This window comes from Chenopodium album, chromosome 6, assembly GCF_948465745.1.
Source record: "Chenopodium album chromosome 6, dcCheAlbu1.1, whole genome shotgun sequence".
In the NCBI taxonomy this organism is placed as follows: domain Eukaryota; kingdom Viridiplantae; phylum Streptophyta; class Magnoliopsida; order Caryophyllales; family Amaranthaceae; genus Chenopodium; species Chenopodium album.
In genome coordinates, this window is record NC_137839.1 from 776080 (window position 1) to 801072 (window position 24993).

At 35.8% G+C, this 24993-nt stretch overlaps 4 protein-coding genes across 5 annotated transcripts; 2 read left to right on the forward strand and 2 right to left on the reverse strand.

Moving 5' to 3' along the window:
* Positions 1-3274: 3274 nt before the first annotated feature.
* On the reverse strand, positions 3275-9670 carry LOC145635494 (adagio protein 1-like). Of its 2 annotated transcripts, XR_014113852.1 has the most exons (3): positions 9069-9670; positions 3889-5651; positions 3275-3479 (listed from the first exon to the last, which is right to left on the reverse strand). XR_014113852.1 is itself a non-coding variant. In XM_081686782.1 (2 exons), the coding sequence occupies exons 1-2, from the start codon at positions 9299-9301 to the stop codon at positions 4028-4030; spliced, it is 1857 nt and encodes a 618-aa protein (XP_081542908.1). In that variant the 5' UTR covers positions 9302-9670; the 3' UTR covers positions 3275-4027. The 2 variants fall into 2 exon arrangements, 1 of the variants encoding a protein (XP_081542908.1); XM_081686782.1 differs by having other exon boundaries at positions 3275-5651.
* Positions 9671-10925: 1255 nt separating this feature from the next.
* On the forward strand, positions 10926-13844 carry LOC145635495 (uncharacterized). Its single transcript, XM_081686783.1, has one exon. The coding sequence runs from the start codon at positions 11151-11153 to the stop codon at positions 13695-13697; it is 2547 nt and encodes an 848-aa protein (XP_081542909.1). The 5' UTR covers positions 10926-11150; the 3' UTR covers positions 13698-13844.
* A 522-nt stretch (positions 13845-14366) lies between these two features.
* LOC145634177 (nifU-like protein 3, chloroplastic) lies at positions 14367-17359 on the forward strand. The gene is made up of 4 exons (XM_081685592.1): positions 14367-14666; positions 14759-14882; positions 15568-15866; positions 16836-17359. Exons 1-4 carry the CDS (start codon positions 14547-14549, stop codon positions 17025-17027), a joined length of 735 nt encoding a protein of 244 aa, XP_081541718.1. The 5' UTR covers positions 14367-14546; the 3' UTR covers positions 17028-17359.
* Positions 17360-22200: 4841 nt separating this feature from the next.
* LOC145635496 (uncharacterized) lies at positions 22201-24924 on the reverse strand. Its single transcript, XM_081686784.1, has 3 exons — positions 24651-24924; positions 24080-24247; positions 22201-22601 (listed from the first exon to the last, which is right to left on the reverse strand). Exons 1-3 carry the CDS (start codon positions 24797-24799, stop codon positions 22358-22360), a joined length of 561 nt encoding a protein of 186 aa, XP_081542910.1. The 5' UTR covers positions 24800-24924; the 3' UTR covers positions 22201-22357.
* Positions 24925-24993: the final 69 nt, after the last annotated feature.

The following is a 24993-nucleotide window of genomic DNA, read 5'->3' on the forward strand; positions in this document are numbered from 1 at the left end:
ATTTACTTAAAGTGAAAATAACATTGAGTTATAGTGAAAAGAACATGGTATATAATTGTAAAGAACAAATATCTAAAGTGAAAAGAACATATTGTCAAAATATAATGAATGTAATAAAAGAACATAAAAGATATTAAAAAATAAAAATAAAGCTATTAATTAACAATAAGCTCGACTCTATTTTATAAAGAATACACTGTTAAATAATATTCTTTATCTCCGTGTTGTTTGATTGTCAGTGTAATGTATTTTTATTTGTGACATAATATTTACTGTTTACTATGAAATGTTCTTTAAATTTTGTCTTTAGATTATGGTGGGTGAATATAAATAATGTTTATTACATTATATTATTATGATCTTTATTAATATGTAGCATATGGATGTTCTTTAGATATACAAAAAGAACCTAGAGTTAGTTTTTTACTAAACAACTGTATATTCATTCCGACTTTTATAAAAAATTCGGGTGTACCATTCTTGGTAAATCCGCCTCTTCAAAGAAAATTTCATTATTTTTTGCTAAATGGCATCAGAACATAGTACTCCCCTTTTTTTCTTTTTGTCATGGCACATCAATTAATTACTTTATGCTCCTGTACAATTCTTTGTAATCCAATTCTTACAACTAATTTTATTCCGTCGATGTTGATTTTCTTGCATCTTCATAAGCAATGGTCAAATGACAAGTAATCGTAGCGTTAATCAATTCAAAGGCCATAACTTACATTAAGGGTTGCGTCAAAAAAAAAAAAAAAACAAAAAAAAAAAAAAAATTACATTAAGGGTTACCTAAGCATTGCAGGTTTATTTTTATTCAATTTTTTTCAGGGTTTAGGGTTCAGTGTTTGCGGAAAAAGGCGAAAAAGTTTGCATAGGTTTGGCCTTAAGTTTCATTGTCCTCAAATTAATCCCTCGCTGTAGCATCCGCTCGTCTAAAGAAAATGAACACCACTTCCTGTCAAATTCAGGTCGAATCTCGGTACATTGGTAAGTTGGTGTGCAAGTCTAGTGGGAAATCATGTTGCTTAAGCAATGATAATGCATTTCTTTTTGTAGAATAGATGATCAAGTAGTCGAAATTCTCGAATAGACCAAAGAAGATAGGCTTCTTTGAATCCAGTTTTTTGAGCAAAGATAACAGGAGTTATATAAGACATCAAGGGCATGAATCTTTTTCTCCTGGAATCCTTCGAGCCACGTCATTGAGCTTTTTGCTTAGCATGGACCATAGCACCACCAAGGGATGCTTACACATGTGTAAAGGACCAGTTTGAAGTGAAAGAGGATAGGACATTCCAATCACTTTTCAAAGGTTTTGTTATTTGTCGCTCCCATTTTACCGGGTAACGCTCCCTTTTTTTCTTGAAATTCCAATCTTATCCTTGATATATAAATACAGTTTTTTCATTCCCGACCCACATTAATACAAAAAAATTACATTAATTATCAAATACTAAATCACAACAATAATCACAAGACATATGTTGATAAACGTACTTAACAATTTTTAAAAAAAAAAAAAAAAAAAAAAAAAAAAAAAAAAAAAAAAATTTGGGACATCCGCCTAAAATTTCCGGATGTCCCTAGGTACATCCGCCTAAAATTTCCGGATGTGCCTAGGTACATCCGCCTAAAATTTCCGGATGTGCCTAGGTACATCCGCCTGAAATTTCCGGATGTACCATGGAACATCCGGATTTTTTAGGCGGATCCCAACTTCCGCTTGAAATTTCCGGATGTTCCATGGTACATCCGGAAATTTTAGGCGGATGTACCTAGGACATCCGGAAATTTTAGGCGGATGTCCTACTTACCGAAAATAAAAAAAAAAAAATACTTACAGAATGATCCGACGCATTCTCCGGCGTACGTATGTTCCACTCGCCGTCCATGACCCAAGACCCGTCGGAAAATTTAACGATTTTTGAAAATAGAAATTTTAGGTGGTCGTGGGGACCGATTTGGTTGCAAGGTCGTGGGGACCGATTTTGGGAAGCTCGGGACAACAATGTCGTGAAGTAAGGGTACCGTTTCATGTATGGTGTCCAAATGGGGAACAAGTTCATTTTTATAACCCATATTGCATAAAGGGCATAGTGGTAATTTCAAGAAAAAAAGGGAGCGTTACCTGGTAAAATGGGAGCGACAAATAGCAGTTGAGCTTTTCAATGATAGGTTGAACACCCTACCTTTTTAAAAAAAGATAGTTACTTAACCATTTAAGTCAATCATAAACTATGTTATAAAGATGAAAATAAATGTATATAATTGATAATCACAAGGTCTAATTAAAGTAGCAACCCGTGCAACGCCCGGGCTATACACTAGTTTAGTATTATAACAAAGACGATATTTACTATTTTACGCTAATTGTTTCATTTGGTAATATGGATGTTTGGGTGTAGATATTTTCTTCTTCTGCCTACATCAAATTGTCTGCTTGAAAGTGAAAATTTAAGGTCTAATCAGGATTTTCTTTCCTCCTACTGCTAAGGGGAAAAAAAAAAATTAAGGTTTAATTAGGATTTTCTTTCCTCCTACTGCTAAGGGGGAAAAAAAAAGAGAATTCATTTCAATTAAATGTTTCGCACATGTTTTGAGTTTAATGCATTCAACTTATTCTAAAAGCACTTGTGTTATTTGAGTTTATTCTATATGGAATTTCTTTTTTCTTTTGAATGTCAATTTATTTGTTTATAATAGGTGGAAAAGAACAAAGTTTTTTTTTTTTTTTTTTTTTTTTTTTTTTTTTTTTTTTTTTTTGACAAAGAGGAAAAGAACAAAGTTACTAAACCCTTTTTATCATCTAATTTTCAAATTGCTGCCAACTTGGCAATGGGTATGGTATCAATGTACAATTGTACCATGAGTGGACATGAACATGGAGCAATAAGGACCACGAGGTACCATTATAAGAGATGCTACTTAAATTTAATTTGCCAAACATACCCTTTTTGGGGTTTTGGGTAGATCTATATTCAACTAAAAAGAACATACTACCTCCGTTACAGGTTATGTGCAATGATTTGACATTTTCCCTCTCTGCTTTATGTCAAATCGGTGCACATAATCAGTAACGGAGGTAGTATATTGAGCTATAAGTACATGAAATGAACCGTGATTATATCATAAACTAAAATCTTAACTGCAAAGTATTTCAGATTGTATCACCTGAACAAACTGTAAAATTTTAATGCTTAACTGGAATAAAAGAAAAGAGAATGACAACAGGCTATAATTAAAATCTTAAGGCATAACAAAAATGAATAAATATCAGCAGGTGAGATGACTCACACCACAAAATGAATAGATGTGTAAATTAGAAATATGTGAATGAAAAGAGAAAACTCTTCAGATAGATTTTTAGCAGTAAAATAGAACAAAAATATATAGTAACATCAATCTATCGCAGTAATAAAACCGGGCTTCGGCTTCAGCTTCTCATCAGAACCTCCTCAGTTGCAGTATGTATAAACCTGAAGAGAGATTGATCTTTGTACGATAATTAGAGAGCAAAAGCGTATTTCTCACTACAGATGCATACTAAAAGCAGTAAATTACAGGGTCTATATACATGCAAACCCGCTTTCCATCTTACCTTTTTTTTTTTTTTTTTTAAAACCTTTATTTTTACCCATTATCCTAGACAGCTACTACAGACCTCAAACAGGAGGAGAAATCAAAAACACAGGATCTAGAACAAGAATAGCAAAGTGAGAACCTACACTATAGGAACTAACCCACCTAAAAGATCTGCAGTAAAAAGTGGAAGAATGATTCACAAATTTTCAGAGTGAAACTTCATACAAACCCCAAAAATCAAAACCTGGAATGAAGTCAATCTGACAAAAGACGCAAAGCCAGAGCTCATCCAAGAGTACCCACCTGAGGCTGACACAGCCGATGACAAATTCTATCTGCAGTCTGCACAACAGCAAATTTGGCTGTTGAACAGATACGTATAATCAACGACAAATCCTTCATCTTTTATTACTTCCAGGAAGAAATGATGCTGATGTTTTACTTATAGCAGATCCTCAATTTTAACTTTACTTGCTAAGGATAGCTCATAAAGCTCAGTTAACATCCAATCTTCTCCTGTCTGACCACCAAGAACTATAGCTCTCGTGCCCCCAACGACACAAGTGCTGTGTCCCCAAGCAAATCTTGGGGGTCGACCGGGTACATTTAGCACCCTCCACGTTGGCTTCTCTTCAGTAGGGTCAAGTAGATACAGATGTGAGGCAGAATGCAGACCAGCCACAGATCCACCAAACACTAGAATTCTACCACCTGGAAGGCTCACAGCTACATGGTCCAACCGAGGAGGAGGAGCAATGCCTCCAGGGTTTCCAGCACCTGGCATCCCACTTCCAGTAACACATCTCCAACATGGCTCTTCTTCACTCAAGTCCATTGTGTATACATCGTTTGAACGGAAGCGAAGTGGTCCACTCTTAGCCAAACCACCAAACATCAAGATTTTCTCCCCACCATAAACTGACAATGAGTGGCCAAGACGACAAGGTGGAGACCAAGCTGCTGGAATTTCTCGCCACACGGGCTTATCCAATGAGAGATCCAGAAGAAAGGTGTCGCTCAGCAGTACCCCTGAATCTGCACATCCACCCGACACGATTAATTTGGTCCCATCAAGTGTACAAGAGCTGTGCCATGATCTAGGAAGAGGAGGAGCCAATCCAGAAATTTCACGCCAGGTTGGTTGCTTGGCATCCAAATCGAGGACAAAAACATCATTAAGCAGGCCTTGAGTTCCACAACCACCAAAAACAACCAGATTTGAATCATTTACGCAAGAGAGAGTGTGACCCCAACGACCTGGTGGTGGAGAGCTCACTTTGACATGCCGCCACTCAGGATTATTAGAATTTAGATCCAACACAAAGGTGTCATTCATAGGCTGCATGTTAACCCCCTCTCCACCAAACAAGACAACCCGATTACCGACTGCACAAGCACTGAAGTTGCAACGTGATGGCTCCACTGCACCGCCAACAATCACCTTCCTCCATGCAGCTGCTTCAAGGGTAGTCAGTTCTCTAGCCAGCCGGCCCCACCCAAGTCGCTTTGCCCCAGGAACAGTCTCAAGAACGCGGGTGGTTTCACTACCCCAAGCATTCTGACATACCATTCTCCAAAGATCCTCATTTCTTGTTAGCTCATAAAGCCGCCTGCAGACAGAACCCACAGCAGCAATATCCCTTGGCGTTAGCCGTGACAATATCTTCAAAGCAAGGACTTCATCACTCAGTTGAAACAACCCACAAACCTCAAAACACATGTTTCGCTCTCGAGATTGAAAAGGTTGAAATGATGAAAGACTGGAACGATATAGATCAGATGACCTCATGGATTCTTTTGCTGTAAAGCTAGGAAGTGGACCAAGATCAACATTAGCTTCTGAGAATAACTGAATTCCAATAAAGTGAGTAATGGTTTCATCATCTCCATAGATAGGCACCAGCCGCAATCTGTTCATGAGAGGAGAGCCATCTTTCCTAAAATTTAACAATTCACCTTGGAACTCAATCCCATCCTCAAGGCACCTCCTTATTTCCGCAACAACAGCAGAGTCCACCAAAGGATGTCTTCTCTTAGCAAATGGACCTCTGCATTGCAAAAAACGACTGCAGAGCAGCATACAGAGTCAATTTCATCCATCCTCTCTATCATAAACAGAATAGCACAATAAAAATAGTTTAATTGCAGAGAATATGATCACAGAGGACGTCCAGAACACTAAAACTCCAAGTGCCTATTAATCAAATTATTATTTACAGTAATACCTAATACCACCCCCACCACAACATGAACATCACTTGGGATTGACGTGCAGATTGAGAACAGTTGTTAAATACAGTTTTAAAAGTTGAAAGTGGGTAGAGAAAAAAAAAATCAAGAATGAAATAGTGCAGAGAAAAGGAGAGATATATGGATGAAGAGGGAAAACGAAAACATAATTGTATAAAGGAAATGAACAGTCACCCAAAAGATAAAAGTAAAGCTCATATTGGGATGAGGAAGTACTAAAAAAAACAGCAATAGTCAGGTTGAACACCAAACATTTGTCCTTGGAGGAGACAAGGAGCTGCTTACTGCTATTACATACATGGGACTACAGAACACTTCTTAAACAAATGGTGCAAAAAAGGAAATTTGTTCAGGGTTAATGCTGGGGGAAATATCATTAGACACCCAAAACTTTAGGATATTGTATAAAGTTGGATTTGCCTCCCAGCCTCAAGATAATGATTTGCTCCATAATGATTGTTTGATTTAACACACTTCCGAGTTCTAACATACTAGCAATTGTACTGTACTGTAATTGATAACGAGGGTAATGTCTCATTTGACAATTGACATGAGAATGACAATGCAGGGTTTTAAAAATTAAACAAACCAATAAAGATGGAGATTTTAATATCCAGTATGGCTATATCTTTTGCAGATTTTTTAAACAACAATTGAATGATTACTTCAGTTACTTATGTTTTTACATACTATTGCTTATCAGAGAGTGATCACATGCATTTCTTTCAATATAACCATTGCCATGGAAGCATAAAGCACTAGGCACCATGGTGAGTATGGTGAGGGAAGCATGAAGGGAAAATTAAAATAATAATGAAAAAAAAAGTATTAAACAAACAGCATGAGAAAGACATGGTGACTGAATGGAATTCCTCCTGCAACATAGCCTCACTATTACAACCACCTGTATGTGTGTGCCGCAGACTTGTGTCCAAGTGGGTGTTTGGTGGAGGAAATATGAGGTATAAAATTCATATGGTACGAGTCAGACAATTAATAATTTGATAAAAGAGCAAAGCTCACATAGTAATGATCCAAATGGCAAAGGACGCACCAATATTGTTTGTGTGTGTCAGTGTATACAGTCTATCAGCATAGAGATAATTCAGTAGTAGGACGGGCTATCTTACTAGAACTGAATATGTATTCAAAGAAAACTTGTAATAGGTCTCCTAAAGCTAGATTTAATATCACTTGACGTCAGTTGTTTTAACAAATTGCAAGAGAGAGATAACAAACTATTACTCAATGACTATATTGAGGCTACTAAAAGATGAGGAATTTCATTCTATGACCAAATATGATGTTTTAGAACTGATGCAACATAAAGGAACAATCCAACTCATGGCAAAGAAAAAAAACGCCATTCTAACTCTTGATACTGATTCTGTACAGAAATTATCATGCTTCATACCCCCATCCAAAATATCATACATTCACCACACTATATCCACCGAAACTAAATAAAATAAGCATCAACACAACACCACTTCTAAGACTTCTAACTGGGTGCAGAGTGACTGTGTCCTAAAGTCACAAACTTATTGCAAGAATGCCCAACTTCTTTTCCTAAAGAAGCAATTGCTTATAAAAGGTTACTTAAATAAATTCACACCAGGTACAAGAAAGCTACACCTACAACCCAAGGTAAAACTAAAAAGAAAAAAAAGAAAGAATACCCTTTGAGAAATAAACATTGATGTGATGTAAGAGTAAGATGACAAATTTCATTATCACATTTCACAAGTATATACCAAATCACATGCAGATTCCAGATTTCCAGCATGTTAAAACTAAGGCAATTGAAGGTGCAAGCACATACACCAACCAATATGCATAGATTGTCATATAGTACCAGCCTACCAGGTGCATGTTAAGTGCAGTCATCATACAATAGCATGCATGAACTAAAGTGGTTGGGGGCCAGTGGCCAAAACATAACACAAGTTGCGGCAATTAGATTCAGCCTACACTGAAGATAGACATTCAGGCTGATAAAGCAATACTTAGGCCAATAAGTTTAAGCTTTTCCAGATATAAGGTCCAATTTCAAAACTTCAGTTACTTAAGGTCATATCCAACACCAAAAACTTCAGTTTATAATTTATATTCACCTAAACTATTTCCCAATAGAGCTCCTAGCATCTCAATAAGACATAACAGAGAGGGAGCAAGCTAGCAAGCAGTATACTAAACACAAAGAGTTGGTAAAGCCCCATAAGTTTCAGACTAAGAGGCAGCTGCAGCAGGGCAGGATTCTTTGAGCTGAGCTACAGACATCAAAGCATATAGTTTCCATTCAAGAACAGTGAATTAATAATAATGAAATTCGTGGTAGAGCATGCCAGTTATCTTTCATAATTAACAACAACAAACAGTGATTTAGAGCTGATTAAGTAAAGGTTTAGTCTAAAGTCATTGAGCATTAATACGCTCCAATTGAAGACCAGCTTGAGCTGTCCTAGCTCAAGTTACGAATATTATTTTATGTTTATTTTTATTGGTACGAACCCCATGCCACAGAGTAGACCGGACAAACCAAAGCCATGTCATGATCAGCTGATGGAAAGTTCAATTGAAACAAAGGTCCAAACATTCATATTTCATACATAAGTACATAACACTATCAAACCCTAATTAAACATTATTCTAAAGTTTCCTATGATATCACAAACAACAATTTGTCCCAACTCCCAAGTATTACCCCTTTTATGTATCCCTCAAAAGTAACCAAGCTATGAAACCAGAGATAATTAACTGGAGACATAATACCAAAAAGGGAATTTTTCATAATTATTCTTATTCCATCAAACCTAACCAATTCTAGAATATTACAAAACCCAACAAAAAAAAGTTTAAAACCCAAAGTTTAAAATGACATTAAATTACCAAAAACAACATTTATAGCCACGAATTGCAAAATCCCAGAAAACCCCACATCAAAAAATTCATAAAAATACCAATTACTTACTAAATAAACAAATTGATTACATATTATATTCTTCATAATTTATTAGAAGAATTATCATCAAACTTCCAGCAAATTACAAACACCCACTTGAAAAAATGACATTAAATTGCCAAAAACAATCATTCCAGCCACAAATTGCAAAAACCCATAAAACCCCACATCAAAAAATCATAAGAATACCAATTAAATCACTAAATTAACTCCATTATAGAACAAATACATAAAAAAAAATAAAATAAAATAAAAAATATTGAAGAATTACCAGTTTCGACCAAGAACTTCTTCAGCTCGATATCCAGAAACCATCTCAAAAACAGTATTAACATAAATAATAGGATGGTCAGTTTCCAAAGCATCAGTAACAACAAAACCACACGGCGTCGTTTGAAGGAGATTTTGAACAGGAAAAGGCACAGAACCAACTCCATCATTAAGCAAAAATCCTTCAAATTCATCTCCGCTATCATCAGAGGAGCTGCTATCCCACTCCATCATTTTGTATCCCTCTTCTCAAAACCCCCTTGAAATTAAAACTAGGTTACCCCATCAAAAACCCAGAAAAGAAAGATCAAAAAAGGGGGAATTTTGAAAATGCAGAGGAAAAAGATAAGTGGGGATGATTAGGGTTTGAAGAAGAAGATTAAAGATGAGTGGATAGGAAAGAGAAAGAGAGATAGAGATCTTTGGGTGAAAAGTTCGGTGAGTATAGAAGAAAGAAAAACGAGGTACAGAGAGAAAGAATGATGAGATGATACAAAAATATCTGAGCAAATGAAAGATTGGATTTTTGGTTGATTTTAATTTGAGAAGTAAAAATATTTATGTTGTGTCTTGTTTCTGTGTTTTGTTCTTCTTCTTGTGGGCTGCGTCTTTTTAGTTTTAACGCTTGCTAGATAAGCGAACCTTGTTTATTTATTACTTGGGGATTTGTAGGAACTTAGTACAAACTACTAGAGACTACAAAGACTTGATTTTTTTTTGGCTTTCTAACTTCTTTTTTAGGTGGGGTCTTGATAGGGGAAGAGGGGGAGTTTATATGGGTCAATACAAGAGTAATTATTTGCCTACCCCTCCAACTTGAGTCGGGTTAATATGAGTTAATGTAAACTTTACTTCAAATAGAGGTTAGTTCAGTTAGGACAAGTTAGTTCAATGGTGAATTATTTTGGGTCTAGTTTAAGGTAAGTTCGGTTTATGTCAAGTTAGGTATGGATAGAACGGGTTAGATTGGTTGTTTATCATTCTAATCATGATCATGTAGAGTCAAGAAGTTTACGATTTTGGTGATGTTTGGACTATTAGGTCTAAAAAAAAAGTTTGTCAAATTTTCAATTTCGTAATTGGAAATCAACATTTTTTTTAATTTTTTTATTTTTTTGAATTTCAATTGGAAATCAACATTTTCAATTTCAATTTCTTAATTGGAAATCAACATTTTTAATTCCTTTAATGGAAATCAACATTATGCAAAACAAAACAAGCAATTAGGTACCTAGTTTATGAAATTACCGTCTTAATCTTTTCAGGTTTTGAACTGAAATTGGGGGGTTTGTTATTTAGTGATTAAATTACGAAATTAGGGCTAATTTGCATTAATTCATGTATTATAACTTCAATTAGTACCAAAATTGATATTATTTTTAAAAATTTATCACGAATTATTGCAGTGAAGAATTATGGCTCATATGTCTTTTCCTTAAATTTAAATGTTTTTCTAAATAACTTGATATAATCATAAATCCAACATATATATCATAATTTTGTAAACTTGAATTATGTCGAATCTACCACAATAGCCTAACACTTTTCCCTAATCCGATTTTAATGTTTGTGGACAAAAACTGCAATTGAACATGAGAATTGAAGAAGGAGAAGAGTTTATGACGTCATGGTATTTTGTAGGAAAATTTCATTTGTTTGAAAAATTGTTGGTTGTAAAATTTTTTTAAGCCGTAATTTCTAAAATGATTACAATCATTTATGATTGTTATCAAAGTCTTGTCAAAAAAATAAAAGTTTGTTATCAGAGAAAAAAAAAATCTAAAAAAATAAATTTTTGTAGATAGTTTCTCAATTCTTGTCATCTATCTCAAAAGATCTTATGGACAGGCAAATGCACACAAGTGCACAATCACTGAAAAACTACTCCCAATCTTCTTTTAATGGTGACCTCTTCTCTCTTTCTGTTATCTTCTTTCTTTCTCATATTCTTCCCTTTTCAAACCGCTTATTTACTTATCCAATTCACTCAATTTCCCACAAAACTTTAGCCCCTTTTATCTTCTTCATTCTCTTCCATTTCTTCAATTAACATAAAGCTTCAATCTTTACATGTTTAGCTTCAATGGAAGGCACCATTTTCCCCAACAAACCAACATTACCAATTCAACAAGCAAAACCAAAACCAATTCTCCCACAAAATCATCAACAACAACCAAATATAGCCTTGAAATTTAGCTCAACTACTTTACCTCTTCCTCCTCAATCCCAAAACCCTCCTCCTTCTTTAGCCATTGATTCTCTTCTTCAACACCTTCTTCATCTTTCTTCTACTCCAACCAATACCCATTTCTCTAAATTCACCAATTCCAATACTACCCTTTTGCCTTCTTTGCCACTTTCATCTCTGAACTCCTTCAATAATAATGGTTTTCATTGCATAGACTCGAATTCCGCCACTCGAATGGTGGCGGATGAAGTGGGTAAGAATGGTGTTGCTTCACTCGATTTCTTGTCTGATAAGGGTAAGTTGTTATTGAATTCTATGTTGGGAATACCCTTGTGTAATTTGATTGATTTCTTTGATTCTGTGAAATTTGATTTGTTAGAAGCTGATTTAATCAGTTTATTGAAGGGGTTAGATGTTTTGGGGAATTGGGAAAAAGCTGTTTTGTTGTTTGAATGGGGTTTGATGAACGTTAGGTTACAAGATAAGAAGATGAATTATCAGGTTGTTGAATTAATGGCTAGGATTTTAGGTAGAGAATCACAGCATACTGTTGCAGTTAAATTGTTTGATGTTATTCCTCTTGAAGAGTATACATTAGATGTTCGAGCTTATACCTCGATTCTTCATGCTTATGCTCGAACGGGCAAGTATAAGAAGGCGGTTTCGATTTTTGAGAACATGAAGGAGAAGGGTCTAGTTCCAACTTTGGTGACTTATAATGTAATGCTAGATGTTTATGGAAAGATGGGTAGGTCTTGGGATAAGATATTGTGTCTTCTAGATGAGATTAAGAGTAAAGGGCTTAAATTCGACGAATTCACTTGTAGTACTGTGATTTCTGCTTGTGGTAGGGAGGGATTGTTGGATGAAGCAAGGAATTTCTTTGCTCAGTTGAAATCACAGGGTTATAAACCAGGAACTGTTACTTATAACTCTTTGCTTCAAGTGTTTGGGAAAGCCGGAGTTTACTCTGAGGCTTTGAATATCTTGAAAGAAATGGAGGAGACTGGCTGTCCTCCTGACTCTGTAACTTATAATGAGCTAGTTGCTACTTATGTGAGGGCGGGGTTTCTTGAAGAAGGAGCTGCTGTGATAGATACAATGACTCGTAAAGGGATAATGCCTAATGCAATTACTTATACTACTGTGGTTGATGCATATGGGAAAGCTGGAAAGGTTGATGAGGCTTTGGCTTTGTTCAATTATATGAAGGTTTCTGGTTGTGTTCCTAATGTTTGTACCTACAATTCTATCCTCGGGATGCTAGGGAAGAAGTCAAGATCAGAAGAGATGATAGAGATATTGTTTGACATGAAGGTAACCGGGTGCTCTCCTAATCGAATCACATGGAACACAATGCTTGCAATGTGTGGTAGTACTGGCAAGGAGAAGTTTGTGAATCGGGTTTTCCAGGAGATGAAACGTAGTGGTTTTGAGCCTGACCGGGATACATTCAACACTTTGATCAGTGCATATGGTCGGTGTGGTTCACGAATTGATGCTACCAAGATATTTGAGGAGATGATGGAAGCAGGTTTTAGCCCATGTGTCACAACTTACAATGCTTTTTTGAATGCGTTGGCTAGAAAGGGAGATTGGCAAGCAGCAGAATCAATCATGCTTGATATGAAGAACAAGGGATTTAAGCCTAATGACACCTCTTACTCCTCGATGATTCAATGTTATGCGAAGGGAGGGAACGTGAAGGGCATACAAAGAATTGAAACAGAGATATATCAGGGCCAAATTTTTCCCAGCTGGATGCTTCTAAGGACCCTTGTCCTTGCAAATTTCAAATGTAGGGCACTGCCCGGTATGGAGAGAGCATTCAAGGAGTTGCAGAAAAGTGGGTATAAGCCCGATTTAGTTGTATTCAATTCAATGCTCTCAATTTATGCAAGGAACAAAATGTATGACCGTGCTCAAGAAATCATGCACTTGATTCAAGAGAATGGATTGCAGCCTGATCTAATAACTTACAATAGCTTGATGGATATGTATGCAAGAGCTGGGGAATGTTGGAAGGCAGATGAGGTATTGCGAAACCTGCTGAAAAGCGGTGGAAAACCTGATCTTGTGTCTTATAACACAGTCATCAAAGCATTTTGCAGGCAAGGTTTGATGCAGGAAGCAATAAAGATTATGTCAGAGATGACAACAAGAGGTATACGCCCATGCATAGTCACCTACAACACTTTTGTGGCTGGTTATGCAGGGCGAGGGATGTTTTCAGAGATCGATGAAGTTATAAGCTATATGATTCAGCATGATTGTTGGCCTAATGAGCTGACTTATAAGATTATTGTAGATGGTTACTGTAAAGCAAACAAATATAGAGAAGCTTTTGATTTTGTTACCAGAATCAAGGAGAAGGATAACTCTTTTGATGATCAATCTTTACATCGGCTCATATCTCGCATTAGGCAGGACGAGGAACTGTAACTTCCTGATGTAATTTTGTATAATAGGGAAAATTTCAGATGTCCCGTCTCTCAGTTTTGCTATCTTTTTGTTTAGCCACTGTAATTCAGATTAGTGAGATTCATGATGATTTTTTCATAACAGGATGAAAAATTCTTTTATAAGAAATTACAGCTTTATCAAGCTAATACTTGAACGTTTCTAGTTGGTTCTCTTCTTTGAAATTAAGCTCAATTACTTAGTACATACATTTGATATCGTTTCCAAGAGTATCAATATCCATTCCTCAAATATACACCTTTCTTATACGATGATAAATTGTAAGCATGGTTGAACCAACTATTTATAAGAGCAGGGAAAGTGTTATCTATTACTCCATCTATCTGTAATATTTCTCATGTAAGCCACAGGCAAAGCATACAATATATACTAGACTGGCGTGTGTGCGTGCATGACTTAAACGCGCCACAAACTGGTGTGCCACAAACTTGATACCTCTAGGTGCATGAAATAATTTACTCTAGGTTGCATGAAGTAATAATTGACAAATAAAAATGGAAAATATTATACTTTTCATTTTTACACCTTTATAAAAATTGAATTATCTATGAGATTGTGACGTGGCAATCTCTCCACCCTTCTTCAACTATAAACCTATTAAATCCTAATATCCTATCATAACTTTTTAAAAAAACGTTTCAAAATATCAATTTCCTGCATCAAATTACATTATTATAATTATCTAAAAATATCATCTTTCATTTTCTCCATTTCATTTCATTGCATAATTACATTTATTTTAATTTTTTAAAATCAACCTTTAATCAATGGGAGTCACCAGATTCTATTGAATAGAATGAAACAGAAAATATGGGAGTATTATCAGTGGCTCATAAGCCAAACCCAGAAAGCTTACTAATTCATTCTTCCTCTTATTATCACCAAAATCAACATCAAAATTTCCCAATTTCTGCTTTCTCTCTTGTCAAGGTTCAAACTTTATCATTCATTTTTCTGGGTTTTTCAGAATTTTTATATACCCATATTTAATTCTTAATTTTGATTACTCTATTTATTTGCAGGTGCATAGAAGTAACTCAAAGTGCAGCATTTTTTCTGGGAAACAAAGCAGTTATGTCAGAGGTCAATTTGTTTCAAGCAATTTTTTTAAATTTGATAATTGTGTACGTAAGAACATTCAAGCTGGTAAGTCAGAAGAATACACAATGTTATTTATTTATTTTAGTTTTTTTTTGGCCTTTGATTTTGAAATTTATTAGATATAGGAAATTTTGCATTGAAGTTATGTAATGTACTGATGATAGTAATATAGTCAGAAATATATTCTTGATAATGTTGCTTTGATTTTGATTTTTCTAATTTGTTGTGGCATTGCTAGTTCAAATTACAAGAGTCATAGTGGCAATTTTTTATTGATGGATATGAGTGATTGCACGAGTCCCTAAATAAATGGGGGCCTCGATTAACAAGGGGTGTAACAAAAGTTATATATATGAAGTTGGAATGATTGAAGCATTGGATTGTAAGGGATGGAGGAGGAAGATTTTTGTCGATGACTACATGAAATAATCAAGGTTGATTCATGTAGCCGACACCATTTATGAAATTAAGGTTTTAATTGTTTGATTGAAGTTGGAATGATTGAAATGCAAGGGTGTTGTAAATGAGCCCGTAAAAAATCCCCTTTTTTTCAACGGAGAAATTTTGTATGTCTGATATGATTTATATGATCATAGTAAAATGAACCAATGTAGTATTTAGATTCATGGTTCTATTTTAGAAGAGCTTGATGAAGTATTATATGCACTTTATCTTCGAGGCATAACTTTACAACTTATGGTACATTTTATTGATGTGTGCTTTGCTGTAGGAAATGTGGTGTTACCAACTTGTGTGCTTCCATTAACCGAAGAGAATGCGGAGAAGGTGCTGGATGAGGTGCGGCCTGGCCTTATGGCTGATGGAGGAAATGTGTCATTGCACGAAATCGATGGTTTGGTAGTAGTGCTGAAGCTGGAAGGAGCATGTGGGTCATGCCCAAGTTCAACCATGACTTTGAAGATGGGGATTGAAACTCGTCTTCGTGATAAGATCCCTGAAATTTTGGAGGTAGAGCAGATCCTAGACACCGAGACTGGCCTGGAACTCAATGAGGAAAATGTCGAAAAGGTGAGCATCTGACTAATGCAGTTTATCTTCCAAGAAACTAGGCCTTGCCATCCTCTCCAATCTAATCACTTTAAGTGTTGAGACAGCTAGTACATTTGTCAATTAGCTTTTATAATTGGCATTAGAGATTGCAATGGATCGGATTCGGATCGGGTGGAGCTTCACCCGCATCCATCCATTACTCTAATCGCTCCATCCACATTCATCCATCATCCGCTTCACCCATCATCCATATCCATCCGTCCATCATCCGCGGATGAAACGGGTGGAGCAGATGACTAATGGATGAGTATTAAAGTTGAAAAAAAACTCAATAACTTTAATTTTCGGTTATTTGTACAATAGTTTTATTAATTTTATTAATTAAAAAGGAAACAATAACAATATATTGTTTGAAAAATTAATTTGCAACAAAAAAATACATATAATTTTCTTGCACATTTCATATTTTATTATTAAAATTCTTAGATTAAAAAATTAATATATGTTAACGGGTGGGTGGATGATTAGCGGGTGAAAAAAGTATCATCCATATCCGATCCGATCCATCATCCGCTTCATCCGTCACCCGCTTTTCATCCATTTAATTCGGGTTTTCATCCATTTATTTATTGCGGGTGGAGCGGGTTAGTGGATATCCACTTAATATTGACATCCCTAATTGGCATGAACTAGCTTTGTTTTCATACCATATCCCCTGCATTTTCGAGCCTAAAATGATCTATGTGAACCTTTGTGTAAGGAGGTTTACTGGTTATAAACATGCAATAAGAAATAGAATTATTAGGGGATTCATGTAAAAAAAAATAATACTCTTGCTTAAGGCAATCTCGTATATATGCTTGATGTTTCACCTCACAGAAAATCGTAGTTTTTTCTGAAGGGGTTATTTCTGTAGAACACTTGAGCAGTCACATATTATGTAACTGTAAAGCTCTGCTAATGAAGTATACAACTTTGTTTCTTCAGCTTCTAGCCGAGATTAGGCCATACTTAGCAGGCACAGGAGGTGGGGTGCTTGAACTCGACAAAATTGAAGATTATGTTGTCAAAGTGCGGCTCAGTGGACCTGCAGCTGGGGTGATGACAGTACGCGTTGCCATTACACAGAAGCTAAGAGAGAAAATCCCTTTAATAGCTTCTGTCCAGCTGATTGAATAGACATTCCCAACCACGAAACAGAATTTTGTTGGTGACAGAGAGAAGCTGAACTTCCAAGTTCATTTTTTTCCCTCTGTTAGAATTCATTTCAGAAGATTTCCTTGGAATGCTCACGTTTCTAAGATGATAAGTTGCTCCCTCGATACTTAGTAGATTACCAGACACTGCATATTGTACGAGGTTGTGAATATACATTTCTCTTGAACGAGTTAAGTTTTAGTGTACAGTTCCACAAAATTCTTAGTGGTTACTTGTATTTATATTGAAACAAAGTTTTCTGAGTTTGTTATCTGCAATATATTGGCTTCAAGGCCTTCATTTGAATTTGTTTCTTTCATTTCCACCTCCCATATTTTATACCTTTTAGCATTGGAGTGATTATGATCCGAAAATTGATTCAGGGAAAGTGTTTGGACCATTTCTAACCTAGACGCAAATTTATGGATGAAATAATTTGTTTTGAAAGAAATAAATAATCTATCTAAACCTTTTTTCAATTTTTTGCCTTTTAGATGAAGGAAACCAACTCTCTGTCCAGTTTAATAAGAGGTATTTGGTGTAGCTACTTAGCAGTTAGCATTGTGCATGGGATACACTGAGTATGCCAAAAATCCCAATTAGCATTTCAAAATCTATTCTATTTGAATACATGAATAATAATCACTAGAGCTATCAATTCGGGTAAACGGCTCGGGTTTGGGTCGGGTAAGAGTGGGTCGGGTCAACTCGGATCGGGTCAATTCAGATTAATTCCATAACCTATACGGGTCGGGTTTGGGTTGGGTCATGCTTGAGTCGGGTCACTTCGGCTCATACTTCTTGTCGGGTTTAGGTCGGGTTACATACGGGTCGGGTGAACAATAGGTCGGGTTAAATGCGGGTTTTCACGAGTTAAAACGGGTTAGGGTAATTCTCGGGTTCGAGTCGGGTTCGGTTCAAGTCAATAATTTGCAGGTTAGAATCAGGTTGTGTCATTCTCGGATTTGAGTCGGGTTCGGTTCAAGTCAATAATTTGCGGATTATAATCAGGTCGGGTCATTTTCAAGTCAAGTCATTCTCGGGTTCAAGTCGGGTTCGGTTCAAGTCAATAATTTGCGGGTTATAATCAAATTGGGTCATTTCCAAGTCGGGTCATTCTCGGATTCAAGTCGGGTTATGTTCAAGTCAATAATTTGCAGGTTACAATCAGGTCGGGTCATTTCCAAGTCAGGTCATATTCGGGTTCAACTAACTATAAATAGATAATTATCATTTTTATCAAGCTAATTATTTCCTTTGACTATAATATATATGGCAATATACTAGGAAACTATACTCCATAATTTAGGAATATAATTATTTCCTTTGACCATACAACAAATATATACAATATTTAACTCTTAAATTTGAGAATGATGCTCCTTTCTTTTGCTGGCCTGGACCGACTTGGTCTCCCAAGACAAAATGCTTTGATCAATAATAATAAGGTGGTCTAAATTGCATTTTAAGGTGATTTAAAATCGGGTCAGAAACAATTTGGGTTGAATTTAGGTCGGATCAATAACAAGTCGTGTTAATTTCAAGTCGGGTTAGTAATAGATCGGGTTGAATTTTTGGTTTGGGTTAGAAATAGGTATAGTAAAATTCAGGTCGGGTCAATAACAAGTCGGGTTGAATTTGGGTCAGGTCAATAACAAGTAGGATTTGAAACAGGTTGGGTTAATTTCGGGTCGGGTTGAATTCAGGTCAGATTAGTAACAAGTCGGGTTAAATTTGGGTTTTGACGGGTTAAAACGAGTATGGATCAATTTCGGTTCAAGTCGGGTTCGGTGCAAGTTAATTAAATTGGCCGATGCAAACCGGTAAATCGGTGCAAGTTGTAAACCGGTAAATTGGCCGTTTAAAAGCTAATTGAATGGTTCCACACACCCAATTGGAATCCCAGAGGTTATTAGGGACCATGGTAAACATTTCGGCAATTATTATTTTGGAGCGAAAAAAAAGTCAAAAAATTCCAAAATTGAAGGCTAATATCCACGCATTTTGAGAAATTTTGAAAAATTTTGGGTTCGGTTTCGAAAAGTCTTGAAATTCTATGGGATACATCTCGAGGTCATATAATGTCATTTGGAACCGTATATGATCATTATATGTTGTCATAAATGTTCGTGGTAGGCTTGAATTAATGAAATCGGTGCAAGTTGTAAACCGGTAAATTGGTCGTTTAAAGGCAAATTGGATGGTTCCACCCACCCAAAGGGAATCCCGGAGAGAATTAGGGACCAAGGTAAACATTTAGGTAATTTTTATTTTCAGTAGAAAAAAAATAAAAAAATTTAAAATTTAAAGGCTAATATCCACGCTTTTTGAGAAAATTTGGAGATTTCGAGGCCTGGTGTAGAAAAATATTAATATTTTAGGGGATACATCTCGGGGTCATATAATGCCGTTTGGAACCATATATGATCTTTATATGTTGTCATAAATGTTCGTAATAGACTTGAGTTAATGAAATTCGTGCAAGTTGTAAACCGGTAATTAAATTGGTCATTTAAAGGCAAATTGAATGGTTCTACACACCCAACTGGACTCCCGGAGGGTATTTGGGACCATGGTAAACATTTCGGCGATTTTTATTTCCGGGGGGAAAAAAGTAAAAAAAATTCCAAAATTAAAGACTATATCCACGCTTTTTGATAAATTTTGGGGGTTTCAGGGCCTGGTGTCGAAAAGTCTTGAAATTTTAGGGGATACATCTCGGGGTCATATAATGTTGTTTGGCACCATATATGATCATTATATGTTATTATAAATGTTTGTGGTATGCTTGAATTAATGAAATCGGTGCAAGTTGTAAATCAGTAAATTAGTCGTTTAAAGGCAAATTGGATGGTTCCACCCACCCAATGGGAATCCCGGACGATATAAGGGACCATGGTAAACATTGCGGCAATTTTTATTTCGGGGCGAAAAAAAAGTCAAAATTTTCAAAATTGAACGCTAATATCCACGCTTTTTGAGAAATTTTAGAGGATTCGGACCGGTGTCGAAAAGTCTAGAAATTCTAGGGGATACATCTCGGGGTCATTTAATATCGTTTGGAACCATATATGATTATTATTTGTTGTCATAAATGTTCATGGTAGGCTTGAGTTAATGAAATCGGTGCAAGTTGTAAACCGGTAAATTGGTCGTTTAAAGGCAAATTGGTCGGTTACACCCACCCAATTGGACCCCCAAAGGGTATTAGGGACCATGGTAAACATTTCGGCAATTTTTATTTTCTGTCGAAAAAAAGTCCAAAATTTCAAAAATTGAAGGCTAATGTCCATTCTTTTGGTGAAATTTCGAAGGTTTTGGGGCTGGTGTCGAAAAGAAATGAGATTTTAGGGGATACATATAGGAGTCATATAATGTCGTTTAGAACCATAAATGATCATTATATGTTGTCATAAATGTTTGTGGTAGGCTTGAGTAAATGAAATCGGTGCAAGTTGTAAACTGGTAAATTGGCTGTTTAAAGGCAAATTAGTTGGTTCCACCCACCCAATTGGACTCCAAGAGGATATTAGGGACCAAGGTAATCATTTCGGCAATTTTAATTTCCGAACGAAAAAAATGTCAAAAAATTTCAAAATTGAAATCCATGCTTTTTGAGAAATTTGGGATGTTTCGAGGCCCAGTGTCGAAAAGTTTTGAGATTTAAGGGGATACATCTCGGGGTCATATAATGTCGTTTGAAACCATTTATGATCATTATATGTTGTCATAAATGGTCGTAGTAGGCTTGAGTTTATTTAATCGGTGCAAGTTGTAAACTGGTAAATTGGTCGTTTAAAGGCAAATTGGATGGTTCCCACCCACCCAATTGGACTCCCGGAGGATATTAGCGACTATGGTAAACATTTCGGCAATTTTTATTTCAGGGCGAAGAAAAATAAAAAAATTCCAAAATTGAAGGCTAATATTCACGCTTTTGAGAAATTTTTGAGGTTTCGGGGCCCAGTGTCCAAAATCCTTTAGATTTTAGGGGATAAATCTTGGGGTCATATAATGCCGTTTGGAACCATATATGATCATTATATGTTGTCATAAATGTTGGTGGTAGACTTGAGTTAATGGATTCGGCGCAAGTTGTAAACCGGTAAATTGTTCGTTTAAAGCTAAATTGGATGCTTCCACCCACCCGATCGGACTCCCGGAGGGTATTAGAGACCGTGGTAAATATTTCGGCAATTTTTGTTTCCGGGCGAAAAAGTCAAAAAATTCCAAATTGGAAGGCTATATCCACGTTTTTTGAGATTTTTTGGAGTATTCAGGGGCCCGGTTGACGAAAAGTCTTGAAATTCTAAGGAATACATCCTAGGGTCATATAATGTCGTTTGGAACCATATATGATCATTATTTGTTGTCATAAATGTTCGTGGTAGGCTTGAATTAATGAAATCGGTGTAAGTTGTAAACCGGTAAATTGGTCGTTTAAAGGAAAATTGGATGGTTTCACCCTCCCAATTGGACTCCCAGAGGGTATTTTGGGACCATGGTAAACATTTCGGCAATTTTTATATCCGGGCGAAAAAAAGTCAAAAAAGTCCAAAATTGAAGGCCATTATCCACGCTTTTTGAGAAATTTCGAATGTTTCGGGGCCCGGTGTCAAAAAGCATTGAGATTTTAAGGGATACATCTCGGGGTCATATAATACCGTTTGGATCCATATATGATCATTATATTTTGTCATAAATGTTCGTGGTAAGTTTCAGTTAATGAAATCGGTACAAGTTGTAAATCGGTAAATTGGTCGTTTAAAGGCAAATTGGATGGTTCCACCCAACCAATTGGACTCCCGGAGGGTATTAAGATCCATGGTAAACATTTCGGCAATTTTTATTTTCGGGTGAAAAAAAGTCAAAAAATTCCGAAATTGAAGTCTAAAATCCACGCTTTTTGTGAAATTTTGGAGGTTTAGGATTAATCACACAAACAACTGTCAAGTGATTTTTCAATACCATTAGCCCATTTCGGAATTTGAGTATGCCTGCAAATCTGCAATGGAAGTCATTCTACCCAAATACCCAACAAGGCGGATACTTCAGATCCTGGAGCACATAGCAACTAGATTTTCCAAAGTGCAAAAAATTGTATGCCTGTAATCCTGTTCTGGGAGTTCATCTCAAAGCAATGGAAGCAGAACAGTGGAGGCAAAACAATACGTGTATTTTATAATATCTGGATAATACTCGAATTTCAGGAATAATTACACCTACATATGTAATCTGAGTAGCAAAACATCAGTCATATACAATTATACATCATCAACTTCATGGAGTCCTTCGGTTGGCTATCTTCTGCTCTAATAATCATCCTCTTCTTCCCTTGGTCTAAGTAACCTCCTAACAACAGCTGAAACCGCTCCAAAAACCATGAACAAGACAAGCAGGTCAAATCCACCACCAATGCCAACCGCTACACTGGGGCCTGGGGCAAAAAATGAAAATGGCGACCAACCCCATCCACCATAGTATGGGATACCAGGGCCAAATCCATAGCCACCAACAAGTGGTGGAGCTACAGGTGGATTCACATAGATGTTGGTCCTGCCGAAAAAGAACATAAATTATCAAAATAAAGAGATACACACTCCAACCAAAAAATTGTATAGCTGATCAGTCTTTACTGGTATCCTATACTTCTTCCAATATTAATATTCTTCTTTGGATCTCGATTATAAATATACCAAAGCTAATTCCTTCCGTCCACAAATAATACTTAAATAGTCATGTTTAATTTCCAAATGACTTAGGATGTGATATGTCTGGCCAAATTAACCTCCATCTCATACCCTTTCTCTTGTGAGTTCTCTAGGAAGTCCAATCAAAATCTACTAAATGTCCAACTATCAGTACACGTGCACTGATTTCTGCATGATACATTGCTTACAGCTTGAAACACAAGGTTATGCCACTAAAGAAGGAATTTGCAGAGGATTCTATTAAATTATTAATTCAGTACAGGGGTTGTCATACAAGGAGATGGTACTGTGAATTTCATTCCACTTAGCCTAATAATGGCGTAAAAATCTTCAGATGAGAGCACTTGCTTCTTAAGCCAAAATGGCCTCATGATTAATCAAGGTTCAAGATAATATTCACATTCACTAAATGTTTGCCTACATCAAACTTCAGAACTCATGACCCTACAGCAAAAAAGTCATGTATACATAACCATTCAGCATTACTGCATCAGAAATAGAACAAGATCATTTAGTAAGAGTTATAATCAGAACATTTTACTTCCGATTCCAACACATGTATGGCTACAGTTTAAACCCTTTGAAGTAAATGAGATGATGACTCCACTGAGCTAAACTCTTATTTTAATGTTAAAGAATGCCATGAGGACTTTCCAGGATAATGCAAGAGCTGCTTTCGAATAGAATTAACTTGAATGTGCACCAAAAGTTTTGTAGCATGTTATAGGTCAGTGGATGCTCTCTTAAGTCATAATAGATTAACAGGTATTGATTGTACTCATTTAGTCGTTTTAGATTTGGAATTGAAATAAAGTATACTTCCTTACAAACAGATAACATACCACAACACTGAAGTTGATCAAGAAATCAACACAATATAAAATAGCAACACATATTTGTATGAATAAATCACAGAACTTTCCAGCTATGATGTCAAAGTATACTACACTTTTCGCACAAATCATCAAGAACACCAAAGTTCCTCATACAAATACATTTCCTCATCACATAACTTGACAAACACTCAATGTAAATTCAAAAATCATTCATCCTAACCTCAACAAGAACTAAATCATAGTCAATATCACAACACTTCAACCACCATCACCGGTAGTATCAAATTTACACAACCTTATCCCTAGAGTCGCAAACTGACCATCATTTCCATTATACTCATAATACAAAATGCATCAAGTTTACATAACATGACAAGATTGACAACTAATGGAGACATTTAAGTATAATCCATGCAATTCGAAGCTTGAAAACCCAACAATAAAAAAAATTTAAAGCTAAAAAGTAATAAGGGTAATATGATTATACCTAGAATTAACTCTAGGAGAAGAAGCACGAGGAGCCGAAGAACGGAAAGCCTGACCACCAACACGACCACCAGACTTGGCAGCAAAAGCATCACCAACTGATCCAACAGTCAATAGTCCTGCTGCCAATGTTACTATTGCTAGCTTTGCCAACTGCTTCTCTATTTTCCTGACCACCCAAAAATAACAAAATTATTCATCAAATTAGACATATAGAATTATCAATTAATTTTATGGGAAATAACCCAAAATTAGAAGCAAGAAATTAGCTTTTTTATTTACCCCGAAATTACACAAAGACTAATTGCAACTCAAGAATATATATGGAAAAAAGCAAGAAAAATAGCCATTTACTTTGAAAAAAACACTTTGATAAAAAAATGAACTAATATTCAAGCAATTATCAGAAGATTAAACCCAAAAACAGAAAGCAAGAAAAGTAGCCATAATTACACTGAAAAATCATCTTGATATCCCATACATTCACAAAATTTAACTACTACACTATACAAGAACTAGATTATCAAAATTAATTAGCTCAAAAAAAGAAAAAAAAGTTGAAATTTTTTTACCTTGAAGAATCAGTTTGATTGTGGTGATCATTTGGTGGGTATTTGCAGGAAACAATGAAAAATGAAATTGGGGTTCTGGGTTTATGATTCTGGGTTTGAATTAGTAGTGGGTTTGAGAAGAAACTCTTTTGCAAAGATCCCATTATCATTTTTTCACCTTCTTCTTCAAATTTCTACTGGGAAAAATATATTAGTGGCAATTATCAAGTTGATTTTTCTCTTGTTTCAGTTGAATAACTGGGGATTTTACCAGTTTGTGACTTATTTTTTTTTGGTGTTCATTTTTAATTTGGATTACTCAACTTTCCATGATAAGCAATATTCACACGTGGCAGATGGATAA